General features: G+C 45.0%; 2 protein-coding genes across 2 annotated transcripts; one reads left to right on the forward strand and one right to left on the reverse strand.

The window, feature by feature from the left end:
- Nucleotides 1–1,920: 1,920 nt before the first annotated feature.
- Rpt6 (26S proteasome regulatory subunit Rpt6) lies at nt 1,921–21,428 on the reverse strand. The gene is made up of 11 exons (XM_089543829.1): nt 21,321–21,428; nt 20,864–20,935; nt 20,704–20,773; nt 20,276–20,373; nt 19,215–19,340; nt 18,514–18,675; nt 14,994–15,157; nt 13,052–13,205; nt 9,227–9,325; nt 5,174–5,371; nt 1,921–2,095 (listed from the first exon to the last, which is right to left on the reverse strand). Exons 1-11 carry the CDS (start codon nt 21,360–21,362, stop codon nt 2,042–2,044), a joined length of 1,239 nt encoding a protein of 412 aa, XP_089399955.1. The 5' UTR covers nt 21,363–21,428; the 3' UTR covers nt 1,921–2,041.
- Nucleotides 21,429–21,607: 179 nt separating this feature from the next.
- Nucleotides 21,608–24,943, forward strand: Chpf (Chondroitin polymerizing factor). The gene is made up of 2 exons (XM_089543831.1): nt 21,608–22,721; nt 22,808–24,943. Exons 1-2 carry the CDS (start codon nt 21,894–21,896, stop codon nt 24,308–24,310), a joined length of 2,331 nt encoding a protein of 776 aa, XP_089399957.1. The 5' UTR covers nt 21,608–21,893; the 3' UTR covers nt 24,311–24,943.
- Nucleotides 24,944–25,494: the final 551 nt, after the last annotated feature.

Consider the following 25,494-nt stretch of genomic DNA (forward strand, 5'->3'; position numbering starts at 1 on the left):
CTTTTTCTTTCACTCCCACCTTCCTCTCCAAGATAGAGATATGCAAGACAAATACAGCTGCATTTCCTTTCCTCAAAAATTATTTGTATTTATTTTTTTTAAACCGAACATACACTTAAAGTGAACCAAGATATCTTAAACTGTTTCTTGAGCATGTGCTCATAAGTACGCCTTAAATTAACATGTGTGCTTTACTGGAAGAAAAAAAGAGTAGGTAGTGACAATAAAACTGAGGGCCTTTGTCCTCAAACCATCTTTCTTACACTAGTGCCAATCTGTTGTGGGAAATCTTGGTTGCATAAGTACACATGAAGAAAGCAGTGCTAAAAGCGATACTATGGCAATATTCTGAGCTTAGCTGCTTAGCCCTCATAGTCCATGTGGCGCTTCGGGATGTTAAGTCCCAAAATTTTCACTTTTTACCTTTATTATGGAAAAAAATGAGCAAATTTGTGCCCAGGATAGGACAAACAAGCTCCAATTACATTCACCTTTTGCCAGCTACAGCCAAGCTACTCAGCAAAAATTTCCCCTGGGGGGTCAGTCCATCTGAACTGTTGCAATCTTGATTATTTTCTCTCTCTGATGCACAACCTGCCACTCATTTTATTAGACCACTGGTTCCCAGTTCTCTGCATTACATGCCCTACCTGAACTACTTATTCTTTATTTCAGCTATGATGCCAACTCATATTTGCTGGCCAACGCTGCTTGCCTTCTGCCTCTTATGCTACACACCCACCATTTTCTTTTCCACAATTCATTGCAGTGTTCTTAGTCCTATTTCTAGCCTTTCTGTGTTAGCCTAAAAGTTTCAATACTAAAGGTGAGCACTGGCAAGACCTAAATTTTTAACATTTTCCTCTTCAGGCATATAGGTAAGCTCATTTATAGTTTGAGAGTGATAGCAAAATGCCCTCCAACCTATTCTTATGACTATCATGATCTCCAACTTGCCACACTTGGCCCAGATACGCGTGGCCTTTTGCTACTTCCAGTACCTTATTACCTATCAAAAATTGTTGCTCCCTCACCCTACTATTCAAACTTAATCTAGTTTCATTCACATCGCATTTTAGTCCTACTGTTACACTCTGCCTGCACAGGTCCTCAATCATTCAAAAAACTTTAATTGCAAATACATACTAAGCAGAAAAACTGCATTTCTGGTATGCAACAATTCCAGGGTGGTCTACATAAGTGCACTCAGTCTATTCTTTTCACTGCCCTAAATTCTGCAATCCTTGTTGAATTTATTTAGTCACATAATGGACTAACTTGCATAATGAACCCATCCCCCACTTTCGTTGTTGAGAATTTAATTTTTTTTTCTCTTTCATTACCACACCACTATGCATAAACCCCAGTGACTGACGGATTCCAAGCACGATTTCAATGCAGCCAGGGCCACTGGGGAGGTATTGCACCATCAAAGTGGGTAGTTTGGACACTTCCGTTTCTTGCATAGTTTGTAGTTTGCCTTAAATTGCAGGGTGCGCGCACAGAACACAGGAGCACGCACACACACTTTGTCGTCATCGCCAGGTCCCAAAGGTGCCACCTGGCAGGATATAACACGCTGCGCACTGATAACATCATGGCGCGTTTATCACTTCATCGTTGATAAGTCTCCTTTACATCACAACGGTTGCAGTACACACGTCCACAATAAGTGAGCATTCATTATATATTTGCAGCCGTTATAAGTGGGTTCCACTGGAAATCTGAAAAGTGGCAGCCCTTTACCAAGAACTATCACACACATTCTAGTAAGAGCAGAACTCTGAGAGGGAAAACACAGTACAACAGGCCTTTACTCCCAGCCTTTGAGTATGGAACTCAAGAGGCACTCATCGCCTCATGAGTTCAGTAGCACATCAGCAGCAAATTGTCTTGCCACTGCACCAAAGAAACATGAGGTGAGAAGCAGGCACTCGTTTTTAATTTTAATTCCTCAGTCGTGGTGCACAGGTATGACCAGCAACAAGGTGTCAAACCAGGCCAGTGCACCCTTGCCTTTCCTATGTACAGGTCCAGCACCTCACTTCCACAGCTTCTTGATCGACATGTTCTTCTCGGCATCCTTCTGCATCACCTGCAGATGCAAGAAACAGGGCTGTCAAAGTGCTCTCTGCAAACAGCACAAGACTAGCCTCCCACAGAAACAGCTTCACTGGCATTCTCTGCTGAAGAGTGTACTCAGTATTATCCAGGAGCTCTGCAATTTTCTGCCACTCATAACTAATATCATTTTGCAGTGTAATACCCCTGTCACACTAGCAAATTTAATGTCATTCGAACCTAATGGCATTCGATGCATCGAATGTCATTCGGTCTCTTTCGGTGCTACACGGGAAAAATAATGTCATTCGAAAATGATGGCATCGACGATCAGTGAAAAAAAAATAGTCCAACTGAACAACATCAGCGCGCATAAAATATGTTTGAAATTGTTGTGCAGTGTTTGAAAAGCGGGTGAGAACGTTTGTGTGCCATATTATAAGCTTAAAATATTATTTGCGGCCAATCTGCACCACTTTAGCCATCAAAAGCCAAGCCAAGTACAAAGTCGACCACAAATCCGATAAATGTAAACAAACTAAATGGCTGGCATGGCGGCCCGCGGACACGCGCGGAGCTTGGAAATGACTTCCAAAAGGTGAACTGCTCAGTTACGTCTTTAAGTACCTTCGAGCTTAACAAACATGGCACGCCACCCAACAAGAATCACGCATCCCAAAATGACCGACGGTCGCGAGAAAGACGCTGCTTCACGGTCGGCCGCTGCAGTAGGCTGCTGAGACCGAGAGTAACAGCTATCCACGACAGCCTCTAGTGTGAACAGATTCACATAAACATTAATTTTTTTTTAGCAGAACTGAATAAATGGACTTTCTAAGTTTGGCAGTGTGCACATTATTTTTTTCGCGTCGCTTGTTCGTGCTGCGTATCTGGTGTCCAGAGTACGCATTCGCTTCGAGATCGAATGCGAATGAGTTCCCCTAACTCATTCGATGGCGAATGTCATTCGAACCTAATGACATTACATGTTCCCGTGTAGCAGTCGATTAATGACATTAGGTGCTAATGTCATTCGATTCGAATGACATTAAATTTGCTAGTGTGACAGGGATATAAGCTCCTTAGACGTCAGACCCACCGTACAGGCAGCCACGGTGCATGGTGCTGTTGGTGCAGAAAGAACATGCCAAGGCAACTAGACCTTTGAGCAGTGTGCTATCAACACACAACACAGCACTACTCATCCTCAGACAGCCAAAAAATTAAACGTGAAAAGTTTATCGACGATCCTTTGTGCACATGGCCAAACAATATCCTCTAGCAGTTGCTCTGCCCATCATGATAAATACGTCAGCTTCTGCACCACAGTATGCTGTCAAACAAGGCTGATGAGGTCACAAGAATACCCACTGTACCCTTACATGATGCAACAACCTGACATACTGCCTAGCTTCAGTACAGTCAACAGCCTCCCACACGTCACCACAGACATCTGCCCATCCACCTTTTAGAACTTTATACAGTCGCTGACCAATTCTTCGGACTCGGCAGGACCCAGAAAATGGTCCGAATAACCGAACAGTCCAAAAAATGCGTCGTAACTTTTCTGTGAAAAACCGGTCTACAACAATAACTGATGGGCACGTTGGTCAGACATAATTTCTTGTGCAACAGCGCAATGGCACAGCGCTGTGTATCATCCCTTCTTGTCCTCTGGCCTTGTGCCGTTGCGCTGTTGCAAAAGAAATCGGTCTTCAAAATCACGAAAATCGCCGCTCCCCATGTTCTGCTTACAAGCAATAATATTAGACTGTATCTGTCACCTCCGCACCCTCTCATGTCTCAATACCAGACAGTGCAACACGGCCTTAAGTCATGCTGCAAACGAATGCATGCGTTGCACGAAGCAAGAACAGTCAGTTTGCATAGGACAATGATGCTCGTGAAGACCGAGAGGTAACCAAAGGGAGGACACGAGCAGAAGCGAGCACATTCAGCCTCTGCCCCTCCCTCTACTGCATTTGCTGCCCCACACCGCGGGTGGCGTCATGCAAACCACGGTGGACGCTGCAGCTGTCCTGTTGTACCATTTTCAACGTGATTGCGCGCTCTTTGTAGGCGACCTCGACGGCAACGATGGAGAACAAATAGCCAAGCCTATCCAAGCCAGTCTGTCCGACTCACTTCGTGAGAACCCACCGATTCTGTTTAAATCCAAGATGGCACCTTTTACAAGCGGCGGAAAACTGGTTGGTTGTGACAGCAATGCCTGCTCGCGTCTATATTAGGCCAAAATAACAAACTTTCGGTTGAAAAACGATCTCCTCAGTACTGCTGGCGTCCATTTTAGTCCGAAAAATCCAATTTTTAGACTCCGCAAAGTCCGAAATATTGGTGGCAAAAATGTACACATTCCTATTAGGTGTGCGATGGTTCCCCAGCTAAAGTCCAAAATATCATGCAAGCCCGAATTATTGGAGTCCAAAAAATCAGTCGGCTACTGTGAATGTATGTGTACTTAATTTCTTTTGTTTGCGCATGAGAGTATCTATGTACCTTTATGTAATACCCACAAAAAAGGAAGTATTGAAGGTAATAAAGCGAAGTGAAGCATGAGCACGATATCCTCCATGAACAAGCTATCACGCAGACTGCTTTGTTAAATAAAGCACACAGGATGATATGATACAATATTATTTACAAGATAAAGATACCGAACACTGCCACACAAAGCCTTGTGCCCTGCCTATCCGACTACCCCCCCCCCCTCCTCCCTCCATCATAGCAGCCCATCTGCCTTGCCTCCCAGGATCCCGGGATCTGACCCTGCAACGCACACTTGTGACCTTGGCCCAGGATGTGCCAAGCAGTTGGTGTGAAGGCTGGGAGAAGTTTTGTACTACTACTACTACTACTACTCCGCTCAATTAAGAATTGACGGAAATCCGAACTTAACACATAAAAAAAAAAAACATTTGTGCAAACTGAAACATCAGGAATAATCAGATAAGTATAAACACAGCAATCATGTGCTGCTGCATCAGAATTTACTTGAGAAGTTGTGAAAGCAACTTCACGAAGAACATTACACAAGTATTAATGCTAGCATCTTAGTACGCTTTCATAGTCGGCAGAAAGAAGCCTGACTTACCTTCGCAACCGCCATCTCAAAGTCCTCCTGAGTAACGTGGACACGTCGCTCTCGTAGGGCATACATGCCAGCCTCTGTACACACACCCTTGACCTCAGCTCCAGAGGCACCGGGCATCATTTCGGCAATCTTGCGCAGGTTGATGCCTCGGGTCAGGTTCATCTTGCGCGAGTGGATGCGCAGGATGTCCAATCGCGCCTGCAGTGTGATGACAGCAATGAAGTCAAAACAATACAAGCGACAATGCTGAAATTCGAAATGCGAGCAATAAGAAAAAGAGCAAAAAAAAGCTGAGGCGATGACCTGCCACCCTCATTTCGCACTGATATTTCACCTAATTTACTCCAAAGCATTTCTTTAAAGGAGTATGGACACCTAAATTTTGGCTGCGTGTTTTCTTCTTTGCAATAAGGCGTAAGACATTATTACGCACAGACTACCACGTGGTATTACCCTACGACTGCTAAATAATTTAATCGAATTTGTTTCTCGTGCTCTTTTGGTTTTGGTTTCAATAGCTGAACGATGACTGTGACGTCAAAGAGAGGTTACAGGTCACGTGAGACATGAAAAACTGCAATATAATCACTGCTTCTACATGCCTTGTCATTCTGGCTCTTGAGGAAGGCTGGCTTCAGCATTGCAGTGAATTAAATCGATGAAAAAGCAATTATATCAACATGTTTCTATGCCTCACGTGACCTATAACCAATCCTCGACGTCACAGCCATCGTTCGGCTGTCAAAACTGAAACCAGACAGCAGGACAGAAAAATTCAATAATAAAATATTTGGTGGCCGTAGCCGAATATCACATGGTGATTCTTGCATAGTAGTGTCTTCCATGGACATCATTATAGAGAAAGAAAACATGCCACCAAAATTAGTTGTCGACACTCCTTTAAAGGGACACTGAGGAGAAATTGAAGTTGGCTTGTATCGACAGAATACCAGCTCCTGATTACAAAAACGCCACTCATACTGACAACAAAGCTCTTGTAACGTAGAAAAGAGCAAGAACCAAAATACAGGTATCGCCGCCACAGGCCAAACTCGCAAGTACAAGCGTCATGACGTCATATAACAAAACAGTGTTGCTAGAACCAATGGTTCTAGCAACGCTAGGATACGAGAAGCACAAATCACTGAGGCGCAGCCAATGCATGCGCAAATCTTCTTGACGTCGCCAGATGGCGCCACGTGCCGGGCAGCTACGCGCTCGCCTGAAGCATCGGGACCAATCAGCGCCTGCTCGCCGGCGTTAGGCGGGCTCCCGGTATTCCGCTAGCGGTATCAAGGTACACGGTATGCTAAAGGTGTCTATTTGCGAGAACTTCGTTGACGACTTCGAGAACGAGATCCATCGTAACGCTCGCAAAACGCCGGTGCAAACGTAAGCGAAGCGACTGTAGCGACGGCCGCAATAGCCGATAGATGCCTTCAACGTGCGGCCGGCGGTAGCTTTCTTTTCGGCTGCTGCTAGGCCGCACTGCTGGCCGCCAGAAATCACGGAGTCTGCATCACGTCATGTCACGTCATGTTTCACGTCACTTAGTCCTCTGTCGTCATAGCCGAATCCCAAGTTTGAATCACAGCGGCGGGAAAAACCTTTTCAACTTCGAATCCAAATTTCTTAGAAATAAATGCATTTTTCGCTGCCGGCCAAGTGGCAACAAAGCCATGACATGCCGAACTATCGGATTTTGCTGTAAAAAATATATTAATAGTGCTCTCCTCAGTGTCCCTTTAATATATGAAACTGTACTGCAAGATCTACTCTGTGTGACAAAAGTGGCAATGATATTTTGGCATCATGTGAAAACATCACAATGACAGAGCTAACACAGAGTAGAAAGCAATGCAGATGCATTCACTTAAGTGATATAATGCCAGTAAAAGCTCGTTAATTTGACGCACATTAATTCGGAAATCTGCATAATTCGAACTGCCGGCTCGGTCCTGGCCAATGCCCATGAAAGTCTATGGCATCAGATGCTCATTAATTTGGACACTATGGGTCATACACCAGTTAATTCAGATGGAGGCCACGTCCAGGCATGACCGGCACGGCAAAAGATTTTCGAAATAGCCAACTCAACCTCAATTCCATGCTGCAGAGTCGCTCAAGCACCTCTGATGTGCGTGCGACAGCAGGCACGACAACAAACAGGCAGCCCCGTATCCGAGAACAGTCCAACCGCTTTGTTTCACTCTGATTTCAATTTGCTTTGCCTGTCGTTAAACAAATTGGCAAAGCGGCACGACGAACCTTAGACTAGCAGTTTGAGGCAGCGCCGATTGTGCTACAAGCCAGCCATGCGCTCCGTGTTGGCATTTCTTTTTAACACAACTCTATCTTGCCTCGACAACGTAAGCACGTCACGAGACATATGCACTGTTATAATTCACACGCATAACCCATTTAGGCTGCAAAGTTATACTGATGGAGGTCGGGTCCCCTTGAATATAGGTAAACACCTCGTGAAATGGTGCATATCCTCCTCACATGTTTCCCTGCTTCTTTAAATACAAGAAATGTCTTCTAAGAATTTTTTCTTCAGAAGTCATTAACACAATGCCCGCCATGACAAGGCACAGTGCTGGAATCGGACGAAGCTTGCAACGCTGTAGACGTACTGCCGCCCGCAAGTTTGGTGTAAATGCTCAATTATGTGACTTGAATTTGCAGCGCACGCTAATGCCACAAACGGCTTTGAGGTCACGCCACCGTGGGAAGCAGACACGCCTAACCGCGTCTTCGTTACGAAAGCATTGCTGTGCATGTGCAGAGAGTAGTGGGGGCGAGATCAAGTGATAAAAGCCTCCCCCGGATAAGCCAGCCAACCTAACTCAGCTCAGCACCGTTTTCTTCACCAACCACCCACCCCCTTTTTCCTCGCCACTTCGGTGCTGCTGGGCTGTTTTCTTCACTTCTGTCCCCATGGTTTCGTACTTTCAGAGTGCTGAAGCTGCACGCTCATCAAGTGCCATTCGCAGTTTGTGCGGTGAAGCCTCCTCACACACGAGGGTACCGTGAAGGTACTGTTTTTGATGGGTGTGAGGTGGTAGCAGCAGAGTTCCACACACTGCACTGTGAAGGTTGTGGAAGGCCCTTACGATTTTGGAGTTCTGCTTTGATGGTCTCGACAGTATGCGCGCAATAAAACGTCAATGGAAACCTGAGAAATAGTCATTGTTTTGCTGTTCTAACATAAAAGCAGGCAACCATTGCCCAATCTTTCACCAAATAAATTTATCGTGATGCAAGCAGTTCTTCATAAGATAATTAGAACCTTCCGATAACATGAACATTTTTCCCGGTCCCTTGAAATTCGAATTAAGGAGCTTTTACTGTACTTCACATACATGTCCTACTATTCCACAATCAATCATCTCACTTAAAACTGCCATCGTGAAACTTCGCTGTGTACTGGCAACACTGCTTGCAGACTACACTTCGAACTGCAAACTTCACGTGCTGCACACCTCGACAAGCACTTTTGCTTCTAAAGTGACATGGAACTGTTCTTGCACATCGCACAGACTCTCATCAAGCTTGCTGGAGGGCATTACTATACAATGTAGCTGATGAGCGCATTGCGCATGGTGCATGCACAGAAAGCATTTTATGCAGGGTTCTCTTCAAAGCAGCCCAAAAGACTTGAAATTGTTAACAGATTGTCTGACTGAAGCCACTACTCTGTACCATGCTTAGTGAAGAACATCTGAACAATTTGCGAAACAGTTTCACACCATGGCAGCACAATCACCTGCCATTATATGCAAGCCAATCGAACAAAAACAGTTATAATGACTCTCAATATTTTATGCCATTAGGTGGCAATGTTTGTACAGGAAAAGTGCAGATGCAACCATGTAAAAGTGGTGCAATATGTCATGAAAATGCGAGAAGGATCCCAGGAAGTGCTTTCACAGTCTCATACTGATGTATGCACATGACCTCAACATGGAAGCAAGTATATATCAGGGTGTGTTTTGCTAGCTCTTTCAATGGCCAGAGCTGAAATTTCGAGCATGTCACAGAATGCCCCACCTCTTCGTTTGGCGGAGGGAACTCAATCTTCCGGTCGATCCTGCCTGGCCTCAGCAGTGCAGGGTCAAGGATGTCGATGCGGTTGGTGGCCATGATGACCTGACAAGCAAAACAATATGTACAGATTGTAATTACAGATTGTAGTTACAGCTGTGTCATATATTCGATGCATGGGCAGCGTGCCCCCACCCTGTGCTTACAGGCGCATACTGCAGGATCGACACAACTGCTGATCGCGACACTGGCAGTGTGCAGGCAGCGCAGTCATGTGTAATGCCACCCATCCTCCCTACTGCCCCCCCTTTTCTGGCTGTGTCCCTACCACACTGCCATAGTAAAGGCCACTGCTGCTGATAATACAAAACCTGCCATGGCCTCCTTACCACATTACTGCCAGCACTCATAGCTTCCACATTCCACGCTCAAAATTCTGCACACTGTTCATAATTCCCTTCAGACTGAGAATTTTATAAATTAACATTGAACCAAATTTCATATCAGCCATGATCGCATCAATGATACCGTATTTACTCGCGTAATAGGCGCACTCGCATAATAGGCGCACCCCTAGTTAGGGCGCGAAAAATTAGATTTTTTATTTCCGCGCATAATAGGCGCACCCCGAACTTGGCACTGTGATCAGTACTGTATTTACACGATTGCAAGCCGACGCCTCGCCACCCCCCGCTTCCCAATCTTTATTTTAACAAAGTTTTTGCTGAACTGACTACTAGTCCCTACTAGTGCTGCTGCCGTCGCAGCTGCTGAGGACCCACAGCACGTACAACGACATCGCGAAGAACAGCCGCACACAGTTTTCAGGGATGCTCACTTTAAACGTCTGTTTGGAAAGCTTCATCTCCAGCCGGAAACGTTCCCGACTTAGGCCCACGAAAACCTCGGCGCTTGGAGTCACGTATGAAAATTTAGGGACGCCGCAGTCGCAACTGCCCCACTTCTCGGCCACGTCGTATTTTCCGACCTGCTGCACGCTTGCCACGTTCGAGAGCAAACTCCCAGCCGTGTAGCTGTTAAGGTGCTTGCCCATCGAGCTAAAACATCAACGCTCCGCGGCAAAGCCATAAACCACGATAACTATCGCGCTACAGCAAATCCCGGCACTTGAAAGCAACAACAACAAAAAAAAAGAGCTGGAGATGCTGATGGCGATGTAGATAGCGAAAGCTCGCGGCGGAGGAACACGATGATGATGAGCTTGGCCTTGGGTGCCCTCCGTGGGCGGCATCTGGAAGCTCCTGCGCGCGTGTGTGGCCTCCGTGATCAAGCGCCCGTTGCGCGCAGCCGGAGCCGATCGCGGAGGCCTCGGCGCGTGCATTCCGAAGGCTATTCCCGCGTGTGTTGTGGAAAGTTTCGGTGCGGCCCTTACACAGATCTTTTTTTTTTTTAACATTTTCTTCGCGAAAACTGGGTGCGGCCCGTACACGAGTGCGTTTACGCGGTGTGTTCAATTTTGCGAGTCGAAAAATTTCCGGAAATTTTACCCCGCGTAATAGGCGCACCCCGAACTTTGAGCCGGATTTTCTGGAAAAAAAGTGCGCCTATTATGCGAGTAAATACGGTATTCTACTGTATGGATTCTGTGGGGAGTTTTTCAAGTGCCATAATTGAACTCTGGGTCCAGTAGGGCACAGCAAATCTGCTGTGCCAATCAGCAAATCAAGCCATCTGGCGACCAAAGAAAACAGCAGCCCCAGTGTGCACAATATGAAGACAGCACACCCATGCACATGCTTACTACAAGGACTACAGTGAGAGGAAAACATGGATTATATCACTTCATCCCATCTTCCAAGTTTCTTCCAAGCTAAGGACAATGCAAATGCAGACTGAATTCTGCGAGCGTTAGAAAAGGAGGTGTCCAGATCTTGCGCCAACAAATGCTAATCGACATTTCTATGAACTGAAATCCCTCATTCCGAAGTTACAATTTTCAAAAACTGGTGATTTAGATTATACGTTTACCTAGATAACTTTTTTTTCTTTTTAATAAAAAGTATCAACGAAGTTCAACTGTAGATCCCTCAAGTTTTTAATAATACCCGGGGGACGTCAACCACCCGACAGAGCGGCACCAGAACGGACCAGAGCAGAAAGAGGGGAAGGAGTTAGAACATGTACATAAATAATGCTGCAGGAGCATGCGTCGTCCACTAGGCTATTACGCTTGGCATGAGCAATGCCAGCGAGGACCCATGCAAATGCAGATTTTTTTAAAAATCTCTCCCCTTCCGCCCTCTCATTGAACACAACATTTACCGCATACAATCCAGGTGTGCATGCGCCCACCGTAAGAATGTGACTGCACTTTTCTTTTTAACTACCATAACCCCAATAGAGAAGTGCACAGAACATCCAGGTAGCGATTCGAAGAATTTGAGAGTGTCCTACGACATGCGTCCCACTGGATGGCAACGAAGCTGGCAGCAGGAGTGAGGCATGATGTGCGTGCACGGGGTGGTCACCTATCGCAGCAAACAGCTACACGTCGTAGGCAGCAGCTATGTGTGATTAGTGTCTCATAAGCAGATCACGCTTTGAAATGCATTTTGGTAAGCACTTTAAGGGGGGACATTGGTCTTAAACCTATTTTCCTTATTTTCAGTCCAATCCTAATGAAACTGTACCACCTTGCTCAGTTTTTTATACTGATTTCAACAATGAAATTACCTTTATCATAAATTAGATGGTTGCCAAGATAATTAATTTTAATTAGTCATTCATTAGTACCTCGGTGAAAAAAAAACTGCTCAATAAAAAATCATTTTTGTCCATGGTTACATGGTATGATGAGTAGAGGGTGCAATAATCAAAACCATTTTTCCATTTTACCCTTATCAGTCATTTTACAGCACTTGGAATATCAATATTCAAGGTGTGAATGTAATGTATTGATAAACATTGCGAAATTATAAATTTCTGAAGTGCAACTGAACAAATCTACTTCGATTATTGCACACATTGTGCCTTCAGCTTCTGTTAGCAAACAATCATCATCATCATCATGAGCCTGACTACACCCACTGCAGGGCAAAGGCCTCTCCCATGTCTCTCCAATTAACCCTCTCCTTTGCTAGTTGCCGCCACTGTATCCCCGCAAACTTCTTAATCTCATCCACCCACCTAATTTTCTGCCGCCCCCTGCTACATATGCTTTCTCTTGGACGTCTCTATCTGTCCTAGATGTTGAGATATCGGCATACTAAGACAGCCAGAGGTCCAAAATTTTAATGCCATTAAATTGTCTGCTCCTGCATAAATTCAGCCCGCACGATGATCTGAATTTAACATTACGGTCAAAATGCCGATTTCTTGAAGGAAAAAATTGGCACAGTTCGAAAACAATAGCTGTAGATTACACATATGTCATTTTTTGAAAATCGATTTTTTTTGCCATTTTTTGGTCTGAAAGACGTGTTCCCCCTTAAGACCAATGCCCTCAGGACAGTGGCCGCATATGCTCCCTAAGTGGAGCACCCTACCCTGAACATAGCACATACGTGGGGAGCCAGAAACTTGCCACTAACCACACAGAACAAGAACGCTGACACACGCCACTCATAAATGCGCAGTGGAGGGGTTGGTGTGCACCAAGCAGAACAGACACCCTGCCAGACAACGCTCACACCAGCAGCAGAAATTCCACGCAAGCCCCAAAAATATGGCGCTCTCTCTCGCTTTTGCCATCCCCGTATATTACTAAAACATTGTAGGGTTGTAAAAGATGCACGGCACCAAAAAATAATCCATCATCAGTGAGCCCACGACAGATTTTGAGGGAAGCATCAAGCGTCACAACTTTCATACCTTGATGTTCTTCGTAGCTTCGAAACCATCCAGTTGGTTCAAAAGCTCAAGCATGGTTCTCTGAACCTCGCTGTCACCGCCTGAGCCAGCATCAATACGGGATGATCCGATGGAGTCGATTTCATCCATGAAGATGATGGATGGTGCATGTTCCCTGCGGCATGACGAAATTGCTTTTAGCCCCAGTAGACAAAATGAAAGGCATAGTGAGAATGAAAATTACAAATTCAAATGCAACACACACACATACAAAATATACATATTTACACAATTGTAAGTCGACCTATTTTTTTTTAATTCAAAGTGGGGGGGTGTCGACATACAAGCAAAACTAAAGCATGGCACCATACATAAAGGTGAAACAAACAAGACATCAGGGATGCTACAGCGTGGCTGCAATTGCATGTTTGCTCCACGGCTCTGCCCAGGTGTATTCAGCTATCTTGCACGCTTGTTTGGTAGGATTTTTCTTTTCCCTTTTTTATGTTCAACTGCACATTCGGAGCTCAAGGGAGAGTCGATAGTTGACGGAAGCGCCACTGTTCCAATCACGGCAACACTGCCACTCGGAAAAGCAGCGCTTCTGGGGAGTGCCAATAGCCCCGACGCGACCATTCTTACTATGTGCCCACGACGGGTTCACTGCGCACAATGCCGGCCTGCAACATTTTTTTGAGTGGTGTGCCGTGGATAGAAAGGTTAGGTCAACTTTTCTTCAAAAAAAAAAAAAAACCATCCTAAAATTGGGGACAACAAACATGTGGAGCCAACCTATTTGCGTGGTCAAAGGTAGTTGTGGACGAGTAGCAGGTAGTACACGCCCCATTCCAGTGTTCATTCCTGGCAAGACACAGGGGCTCCATGCGTCAAAAAAAGTCATTCATCCTTTTGCAAATATTGTAACGTGGCGGCCAGCCGAAGAATGAGGCGTGGTGAACCATGAACAAGAGATGATTTAATGGCCGCTGGCCTAGCACGTGCGCTCCGTCCCGCGCCACTGCCAGCTTCGTCTTCGTCACAATATGTTCCCGTAAAGAGAATTCGAATTGCATGCTGTTGCTTCCCCAGACGAGCAGCAGGTAACGCAAGGGCAAACTTCCCATCGTCTCCATCTCCAGTGCACACGTCGCACAGGAATTCAAAATTACAGGATTTGCAGTTTGGATGGCCACTAGTCATTCGGGCTGCACGGGAGGAGTGTTGAAAGCAGGGTGGAATAGAGCCTTTTCGCTTTTGATCTTCATTGGCTTCGGACTGCTGTCCTTGTGATTGTAACATTATGCATTTGTTGTGTTGAGTTATGTGCGTGCCACAATGGCATCCCGTGGGAAACTACAAAGCAAAATGTGGAGCAGCAGGATGAAACACAAGGGGGTGGCACGGTATGTGCCGACTTATAATTTGGAGTCAACTTTCTTTTTGGCCAACAAGGCTTTGAGCTGGACAAACAACTTTTTCACGGTCTCAATGAATTTGAATTAACGAGGTTTTACTGTAATAACTTGAATGAAATATTGTAAACATCGGTGTACGCTTCATATGAACTATGGATCCTACATGCTTGACAGTAATTGACTGCTCATATGCCTCAAATGCATGTTACAGATTTACTGAAAGCTTGAACAAAGTGGACTTTTATAATGAGACACTCATTGTAGGGTATAGCAAGCTACTGAGATTACATACATCCGAGTATTAATAGTTAATGAAATGTCGTGGAACTACTCTAATAGAAGAAAGGGATGTTTACCAGACATACTGCCAGCTACCTTCTCGATATCTCCCTGGCACAATATTTAACCTCTTTAGCAAACATTCCCAGTCTACTACATGCAGCTTCAGCTATGCACTGTACATCTCCATTTCAACCTCACGACCACGGAATACTACAGTCTGATGGACACCGAATACCCCAGAGCTGGGCCAAAAGCGAGCAACTAACCTGGCCATGACGAACAGCTCACGCACCATCCGTGAGCCTTCACCAATGAACTTCTGCACAAGCTCCGATCCAGACACACGAATGAAGGTGCAGTCAGTGTGGTGGGCAACAGCTCGTGCCAGCAGTGTTTTGCCTGTGCCAGGAGGTCCGTACAATAGGACACCCTGCACGGAAAATGCCCCATAAGCACCCAATACGCAGAAGTGCGGAAAAAACAGACTGTTTCCACGGGCAGTAGCACACAAAAAGTAGTCATGAACAAAAAAAAAAAAAGATCTTGCACAGTGCACTAAACAGGGAGACCTAAGCAGCTATTCAAAATGCGAAAGGCCACAGAATGATAGGTACAGTCAGGCCGGAATGAAACGCGAACAGAGCATGTCAAGAAAACAAAATATTTTACCTCCCTACTTTCAGCTGAAGTGTACAACTAGCCTCATTCATGTGTCTGGATAAAGGGCCGAATGAAATGCATAATCGGAAATAGGTTGTAAAGGAATATCTCGCTGCAAAGCAGAAATGTATGACATATGCGTGTTCGCGTTTCATTCCGGCCTGACTGTACATCCCTGCACCACCTGGTTCAACCAAAGCAAGCACACAGACTTGGTTTCGTGCCCTAATTAACTGCACAGTAAGCCTTGCAACTGTTGCTGTCCATGCGAGCCAGCTATACACTTATCACTAACGGCAAAGCTAGACAACATTTGCAACAGCTGCATTCAGGCAGGAAACGCATGCAATGAAATTTTCACAAACACCACAGCTAAGAAGGCTCCATCCAATATTATCAAGAACCACTCTGCAAAATGCATTGTATCTCTATACAGGCCCTCTCAATACAGACTAAATGCTCTGGGCTTTCTTTAGGCTTCATAGGAACGTTTCTTCATTACCAGCTCAGTTTTGTTTTGCTAAACTGTCATTACTTCAGCAGTACACTTGTAAATCACAAACATGTTCTATTATTTGTACGAGAACAGTCACTTTTTTGCTCAAGTCCATGTTCAGGTGTAACTGCACAGGAGGCTCTCTGCTTGCCGTAGAAACCACAGCAAGCGGGCGCACGTTCCATGCGTGTACTGTTGATGACACAAACGCCGATCCCAAGAATTTATAGCACTATGAACGAATGTGAGAGGAGACCTTTTTTTTCACTGTGTCTGCTATCATTCTTCTGTCACCAAGGAGACATGGCATTGCTAGTACAGCTTTTGCAAAAACCCTCTTTATCAGCCAGAATGGTGACAGACGATGTGGTCTTTCGATTCACTTTGACCAATCCAGGCAAGGACCTCACCAGAATGCCACATGGAAGAAAGGAGATCGTCATGTGCAGCACAACAACCACTGTGTACCGCACCTCAGAAACGCATGCAGAGTGCGCATTCTGCCCCCAGACAATTACACAGCGATGCGACATGGTAACCTCGATTAAAAAATCTTCAAGCACATTTCCACAGTATCACAGTAGAACTCTAAGCTTCATTTCAACCACCAGCCTCTCAATCCACACCGTCCGTAATCCGTTCATTCCCAGTGGGTCCAGCTTAAAGAAGGTTCTCAGTGGTCAATACCTACATCATGTCTAGGGCCCCTAGACTCCCATTTTTATGCAAAAAATCATGGATAAGCATTTTTGCAAAATTTTGTGTTGGCAGCCAAATTCTGATTCTTTGATACAACTGTTGCTAAGGGCATCAGTAGGAAAGACAGAACGATGAAAAAAACACGTAATTTTTATCTTACTTACATGAATACAATGTAAGGAGGAGTTTGAGCCCACGGTAATTTTTTTTTTTAATATTACGAGTTAACAAAATTCCAAACTAATCAAGCTAACCGTAGTCGAAGGAGGATCCGCTGCAGGTCAGGCTTTTACTAGAAGAAAGGTTTCAGTCTGCAAGCGTGCTTGAACTGAGTCAAGATTCGCTAGTCCTAGCTGCTGGGTAGCAAGTTTCCCTGAAAACTGCTTGAGAATTGAAATCCCGTGACAGAAACCTTGCACCCTTTCTTTCCAAGCAAGATGAACAAGGTGATGGTTTCGATGTCCTATCTTTCTCGGCTGAAACAAAGAAGTGACCCCAACACTCTCCTCCATACAGAGATGTTGTGTATCAAACAAGCACCATTCTTTGAGTGAAAATAACACAAAACATTACTTGACGCTGAGCTACATTCGGTGGTTTGGGGTTGCCTAAAAAGACTGTAAAATAGGTAACACGCCCAAGCCTGCACCTCATAATTACAACGGGCTTAATCCAATCGAAACATAAAAGAATCCGTGCAAGAAGGGACAAATGACCCTTTTGCACCCACAGGCAAGAAATAAAAGAATGCTGGAAAATGCTGTAACAGCCACCTTCAATTTACAATGCGTGTGATCAGAAAATAAACTTGCAGGTTTCTTTCATGCACTTCAGTTTCCTGTGAAATTTTGTGGATTAATTCTGCATTTGCACAATTTCGCAGATTCTTTATTCTGCACCCGTGGAATTTGGCCTTAGTCATGTCTAGTAAGTTGCCTAACTGCGTGATACGCTGCCAGGTGCATGCGTAGTCTGCTCTGGAGCTTTTTAAATGCTTATAACAGAGCTTGTTTTCTAAGAAACAAACACCTTTACGGTTGAAGAAATGAAATGAACGGCGACGCAACAAGGACGCTAACAAGAAAGGGGACACCACATGCGCACACTACCAACTGTTTATGACATGGAAAGGTAGCATATTAGGTAGCACTTGTGTTAGCAACTCTTCAGCACCTCTCCATAGAAATGAAGTGTCCTTTCTTGACAGTTTTTTGCGACGTCATGTACTGTGCATCTTTTCAGCCCTGCATTTCTAGCGGCCGTCTGTTGTTTGCTTAGGTGGGTTGTTAATTTTGTTACTGTTTTTTTGTCTTTTCCTTTTGTTTTTTCGGGTTCTGACTGCTTTTGCTTAATGCGTTTGACTCTGCCTTTGCTAGGATTGTCATTTGTTTTTTACCATTTTTTACTTTTTAATTTTATTTTCGGTGTTTGGTTTCTGACTGCTTTTGCTTCTCATGTCTGACTCTGCTTTTGCTACGAGATGGCCTCCTCTAATTTCTGTTATCAGAATCTTAGTTTTTTTCTGCAGGGGTTAAAGGTTCCTTGTCCGTTATCCTGATGTTGCTGCTTTTTTCCATGTGTTGGGTTCGGAGCGATAATGCAATGAGTGTCATGCCTGAGCTGTATGTTTAAATATGCCACCTTCCCATGTAAAAAACAGTTGGTAGTGTGTGCATGTGGTGTCCCCTTTCTTGTTAGCGTCCTTGTTGCGCCGCCGTTCATTTCATCATGCACCAACTCACCCCCCCAGGCCATTCTTCTGAAGTACCTTTACGGTTACATGTATGACATACGCAACATTTGAAAAAGCATTCTAGCCAAAGCAAAATTTAGCTTCAGTAGGTCCTTAAGAAGACAGCAGCATTACAAAGACTAAAGAAACTGGCCAACTTTTTATTTTCAGTACACAGGATGAGCTGCACAAGGCTTACCTTAGGCTGTGCAATGCCCAGAGCCTCGAAGAGCTCAGGGTGCTTGACGGGTAGCTCAATCACCTCCTTGATCTCCTTGATCTGCTTGTCAAGGCCGCCCACCATTTCATACGTAGAGTCGGGCACTTTCTCCACCATCATGAGGCTCACCAGTGGGTCCACCTGAAGCCCCACCACATAAGCACTGCTCAAAACAACCACGGCCAACTGTATCACCTTACAACTTATCCTGCTTTTTTTTTTTTTTTTAAACACTCCTCATTTCCACATCCATACTTTGTGTTTGGAAAAAATGGGCTTGGGCAGGGCATGCAATGCGAAGGCAAGATAACCGCTGGTCCTCAAGGGCAATGAAGTGGCTTCCAAGAGAAGGCAAGCGTAGCAGGGGGCGGCAGAAAGTTAGGTGGGTGGATGAAATTAAGAAGTTTGTGGGGATACGGTGGCCGAAACTGGTAAAGGACAGGGTTAATTGCAGTCATGGAAAAGGCGCAAAGACAAAGCCACCGTTGTTGTGATGCCGATGAGAATAGGGTGTTGCTAGAGTAGTTCCATTTTCACACTCGACCCCAACGTGCATATCATTTTTTAGAAGAGTATAGCGGAAAAAAAAAAGTGCGCGTTACAAACGAGTAAGTACGGTACCTGGGTGCATAAACAAATAAATGCTTAGATAAAATACAAGAGAAGTCTTTGCCACTAACCTTGTTTGGCAATATCTTGTGAAGTGTATAACTGTCATTCCGCAGAGCTACTCTGCTGTTGGGGGTTACATTCGCAATGTCGATGTTTTTGTCAATGTCTACGACAAATTTCCCTTCTGGGTGGACCTGCAAAAACACAAGCAAAAATGAAATTACACAGTAAAGCAAGAATTCAAAACTACTCACTTCGACTACAGTACTGCCAAGCATCCAAATACTTGATGGCCTACAGAACAGACATGGCAAATAATGTTTTTTTTTTTTTTTACATATGATCTTAAGTAACAAAATGTCATCAAACGAATCAAGAATCCACATAAGACACCAGAACCACTTCCACAGACTAGCAAAATAAATACTAACTTAGCCACAGCTGCCACAGCAGCATAGCGCAACCTTATAAGCTTAAGGTCATGTTGTCGCATGTCCACACAATGCACCTACTAGCAAATAAAAATTAATTCATTTGAGGTCTACCTGCGGTTAGTGACATACTAACCTAGTTACGTTAAACAACAAGTGCAATGATGCAAATGCAATTCGCTTGGAGTAGCTTCTGGTGCAGATGAGATACGAGCATCAACACGAAGCCGTTTTTGTGTAAATTTTGAAATATGCCCACACTTTATACATGGTAAAAACAAACTACATGCTAAACCAACATTACAGCCAGTTTGTATGTTCTTTCGGCAGGTACTGAGAAATAAAATGACGTAACCGAAATACCTATACGTTTCCAAATAAAATGGCTTTCAACAAGTGTAACAAGCACATCCAGCCAGACACAGTGACATAGCTGCCTAGTCGCATTCAGAATCAAGCAACTTGTTTACAGAAACGGGAGAAACTTTGACCTAAGTAGGACAGAAATACAAACAGGAGAATAAAAACTACCACTTTTTATGTGTACTGACATTGCTGCAGTTCCCAAGCGCTAAGCATGCATCCCAAAGTGTTTCCCTTCATGAGTAGCCTCCAATTATGAATACCAGCAGCCAAACGCTCCAAATAAATGGCAGCGATTAGAAGGTCTCGTTATTGCAAAATCTGTGGGAGCTTACCTTGACAAGAACTTTCTTCTTGTCCATCGGTTTCACGACCTCACCGACATAGGATCCTTGCTCCTGCAGTAACTGCAGCTCTTCACGAAGCATCCTGACTGTAAGAACAAGTACAAAGTGTTTAGAAGCATGTTCAGAAGCAGAGAAACAAAAAATAAAATAAAATACACCACAGAGAAGCTGCAATGACAAGATCCCACAACGACTACTACATCGAAAATGCATGCCAAATGGTTGCTAGAGGCAACACATTGCCTCATTTACTTAAATGTGGTCAGCGCGAAGTTCTAAGTGCGTACATGACAACTATTTGTATTAAAACGGGCAGCGTTAAGGTTTAGTAACGCAGGTTCTTATTTATGCCACCACGCAACCTCAGTTGCACAATGGCACTACAAAAATAATGAAATGCGAGAAATAAAACGCACCCTTAGCGTTAAGTTCGTTTCTCTGTGCTTGCAGTCGCCTAAGATTTTGCGTCTTGTCGGAGACCACAAGCTGAAATGAGAAAAAGGAAACAGTGTGATCATATATTGTTCTTTCAATTCAAACTTCTTCCAGAGTTGCGATCTACAAAACACACAATACCTGGAGCTCTTCGATCTTTGTTATGTAGTACTGCTTCAGCCCATCTCCCTTTGAAGGCACATCGACCTCCATCTGTAAGGACATTTGATATAGGCATATTACACATTTGACAAACGGCTTCCCCATGTAAAGATGCCCATCTCGCAGAGGTCAGTGACATGGTCACGTATGACGAGGACAAGAACTCGAAGTAAGCAACCGTTTTCATGAGCGTTGGTCATGGTTATTCGACGTAACAACACATGCACAAAGAGCACGGGTAGATTATTACGTATGACTTGAATCAAGCAAACTACAGCAGAAAACGCATGATGACTGGCACAAATTGTGACTGAACTTAAGCTTTCCTCCCAACGCCACAAAGGAGACAATAGAGAAGAAAGCGAATCCTTAACTGAGCGTTGAAAGAAAGAACAACAGTAATGCCAACTTCAATGAACAGCAAGCAAATACCTACTTTCACTGCCGCCGAGCTATCCACAACGCTTGCAGCCGCCATGTTGACTACTGGAAACGCCGCAAAGTACCGGAAGTTGTACTATTACAGAAAGTGCAGAATATGTCGTGCAATTTTTCATTTACTACTAAACAAATAAAACACTAAACTTGTAACATAAATAAAATTTGTTGATTAAGACTAGTTTTGTGTTGAATAGAATAACTATCTTCAAACTGTGAACTGCTAGTCGTCTACTGGCGGTGACTGGCGGTCGAAATGTGCAAGAAAGCTCAAAATCCGCGTGGAGTACGACAGCAGCAAAAGCGCAAAAGCGGCAGGAGCGCGTGGAGTTTCCGACTCGGAGGTGCCGCTTCAGTCCGCTCGTCGCGCGGGTTGGAGCGTTGGAGTGTTGTGAGGAGAGTTTTGCCAAGCGGAGGGGGTGATGCGGCGGTGCCCGCGCGAGACGCATCCGTTTTCTTTTATCGCGATGTTATTGAAACAAAGTACTCCGTAATTGTGTTTAACCAGTGCGCTCGCCCCAGCCGTGCCGAGCAGTGCCGAGTTCGATGTTTCAAAATCGGACTGGCACAGATGATACTCTTCGGTAGGCGGTCGTCAAGAGTCGTGCTTCACAAGAAACTCGTCCCACTCGGAATATGCATCGGTGTCCTGCTCTCGTTGACGGCAGTGCCGTTCATGGGCTGCCAGCAACGGAAGTCGCCGCCCTCCGCGAAATACGGCTTCTTGCGCTGGCAGCAGTTCCCACCAGAGGACGACGAGGACTTCGAGCCTGTGCTGAGGCTGGACGGTCACTTCAAGACATCGCAGGCCAACAGTCCGGAGAAAGTGGTTCTCAAGCGGCCGCGGTTCTACAGCACAGAACTGGAGATACGCGAGAAGCTTCTCGTCGTTGTGCTCACATCGCCCGAGACCGTCGACTCTTTCGGTGCGGCAGTGAACAGAACATTGTCCAGGCATCCCAACAAACTCATTTTCTATTCATGTGCCTCGAACGGAGACAGTTCAGCAGCTCCTGCGGTTCTCAACGTTCCGTCGGTGGTGCAGTTGCCCGGCACAAAGTGCGACTACTTAGCTTCGCACGCTCTCAGACATCTCAGCGTAAAGAACACTGCAAAAGACTTCGATTTTGTGTTTCTTATGCGGGATAGCACATATGTGAATGGAGAAAAACTCGTTAGTATCGCTACTCATGTGAGTGTAAACGTCGAAGTGTTCTTGGGTAGGCCATCAAACGGTATTTGCGATCTGGACGCCGGTTTGTTGCTGAGCAACGAAGTGTTGAAGAAGGCACTTGGAAACCTTGACTCATGTTTGGACGGAAGAAGTGAAGTCCTGGACGACCATATTGCTCAGTGCATCACCAAAGCGTCTGGAGTTTCCTGCAGTGACATCTATCAGGTAAGCTGCCATGTTTTAGATTTTGCTTTATAGCAACCCGCCCCTTCTTGTAGTAACGACATTCTCTTGTGTTGTGTGTTTTTTAGGAGCAGCCGTTCTACACCTTCAACATTGAAAAAGACTTCGGCTATGTACCAGACCCAGCTACTCTTACAACAAGAAAAGATTTCAGTGCAGTGGTTACTGTCTACCCAGTGCTCACAGCAAAATACTTCTACCGCCTGCATCACCACTTCAGCCTTTACAATCTGCGCAAAGTGACAAGACAAATTGCATATACGGAGAAACAAATTGCTGACGTCGCCATTCATCTGCCGAATGATACCATGGGACGAGCGGAATGGCCGCTTGGTGTGGAGCCGACTTTAAAGCCCTCAAATAGGTTTGATGTCATTCGTTTTGTATACTTCAATGATACCCATCTGTTTTGGAAGACAGACAGTGAGGTCGTAAGCCTGATCAGCGGAGCTGAAAAGCTCAGTATAGAGGACCTCAAAATTTCTGCAAAGGAATTCCTTTTAAACTCTTTTCCAAAGAATAATCTAACGATTATTTCTACTGTTGATGGGTACAGGAGATTTGATCCAACAAGAGGACTTAGCTACTTGATGCACCTTTTGCTTCGAAATGAGACGTCTAATTCAGAAACGTACAGAACTTTGGAGTTCTTAAGACCGCTTGGCAAATCTGAAGTCATCAGTATGCCCTATGTCACAGAGCATACACGGATTATAATGGTGCTGTTTGTCAAAGAAAAAGAGCTCGACCATGTTGCTGTTTTCATTGAAGAATATGCCAAGACATGTCTGGAGAAAAATGATAACAGTATGCTGTTGCTTGCTTTTTTGCAACCAGCTGGTGTGCCTGACATATTTGGAAACATTCGGAGCTTTGCTGTTTCCAGTTCAAATCGCTTTCGAAAAAGCAATGCTAAGCTTGCAACAATCAGTATTAGAATTCCAGAGGACCGACGAGTGCCTTCGGACTTTGCACTGATTGATCTTGTGGTGCGAAAACTCCCACAAGACTCCCTGATTCTTCTCTGTCAAACAGGAATGGAGATCAGGATGGACTACTTGAACAGGGTGCGCATGAACACAATAGCTGGTGTCCAGGTGTTCTTGCCTATTCCATTTTCTCAGTTCCACCCCATCATCACGGAGCAGGATCCAATTGCTCCAGCCTTCCTCGAGCTCAAGAGAGAAAACGGCTTCTTTGACAGCAATAACTTCAAGCATTTCAGCTTCTATGTGTCAGACTACTGGCGCCACCGTGCTCTTATTGCAAAAGAAGTGCCTTTAGCACACAGCAGCACTGACTTAACAGCTGGTCATTATCACGACCTTACCTTTGGTATTGTGGAACTTTTTCTCGTGTCCAAACAGCTTCATCTGTTGAGGGCTGTGGAGCCTGAGTTACGAGTGCGATATATCTGGAGAGACTGTGGTGATGAGCCCAACCTCAGGGCAGCTGAGAACTGCAAATTGTCAAGACTCTACTCTGTAGGTAATAGGGGGCAGCAAGCCAAATTTCTTGCCTTTCAGGCCACGCCTGCAGTGGCAGGCAGTGATGTTCCTTCTAGTTCCTGACACCCAACAAGTTTGGCAGTTGACTGCCTCTCCAGACAGGGCATTGCCCCTTAGTCCTTGACAGCATAATCACCCTTTCTGCTGGCATTCCTGGAAGGCAATCAGGCAGGTGGGGTGCACATATGAAGGGTGTCTAGACAGCTTTCAGACATTGCCTTGCTGTCTTGTTGCTTTTATCCTGAGACCCTTCATAATCTTACTAGGTGGTTTTTCTTGATTTTATCTGAAGATTGTACAGTTTTGTTTTTCTTTTGTTTTTAAAGAACACATTCGATATCAGCTGTTATTACTGCCAGTTTTTCACTCACCTCTTACAAGTTGTTGATGCAGGGGTTGTTATATCATGGTTCTATTGTGAGCTGCGTACCACAATAAGATTTCGCCTTTTGAATGTCGCGCACGTTTTTATGGAACTCTTTTACCTTGTTTTAATACTCTATACAGTATTGTTGTAAAGCTGGTCGAAAGTACTGCTATTGAATGCAATGTACGTGTCTGTCATCAATGGTCACTGTGCCTTAGTTTTGGCTTTGCAAGTGCACCATAACGTCTTGAATGATGTGAGGATGTTTTAGCGGCACCATTTACTGTTTTTCTAATTCATCACTGTGAATAAATATGGTGCACACTTTCTTTATTGTCTTGATATTCCACTGGGCCAACAGGCAGCTGTGCTAAAGTTGCCAGGTGCCTATACGTGTAGGACTTTGCTTGGCCCTTAGATGTTCTTAGCTGCAAAATACCAAAGGTTAGACGTGGCAGCATTTGCCTGTCACATAAAAATGATGCCCTCGAAAATTTATGACCTCTCTGAAACTGAACTGATAACCAACTGCATAGACAGCACAAAGAAACCTGCTTGAAAACATCAAGGCCGCTGTTTGCCTGTGTTTCGAAGACCCCTTTTATATCCGCATGCACGAAATAGGCCTAGTGCAGCTTGCGTACCGACTACGGCGCGCTATTCGATTTGCTTTCGATTTCACAGCTGTGCATGTATTTTTGCTGCCGCCTTCACTGGCCTCTGGGAACGACAGACTCTGGTCGCTCGGCTGGCTCGGTTCTTCGTCACGGGCAGCGAGCAAGCCTACTTATTGTGCGCGAGCGGCGCTCGTCGCGGATTGAAACGGCCCTGGCATTCTACTTCACGCGCCGGGTCTTTTCTCTACGCCGCCCTGACTGTG

This window comes from Amblyomma mixtum, chromosome 5 (assembly GCF_055824585.1).
Source record: "Amblyomma mixtum isolate Tamu chromosome 5, ASM5582458v1, whole genome shotgun sequence".
Classification (NCBI taxonomy): domain Eukaryota; kingdom Metazoa; phylum Arthropoda; class Arachnida; order Ixodida; family Ixodidae; genus Amblyomma; species Amblyomma mixtum.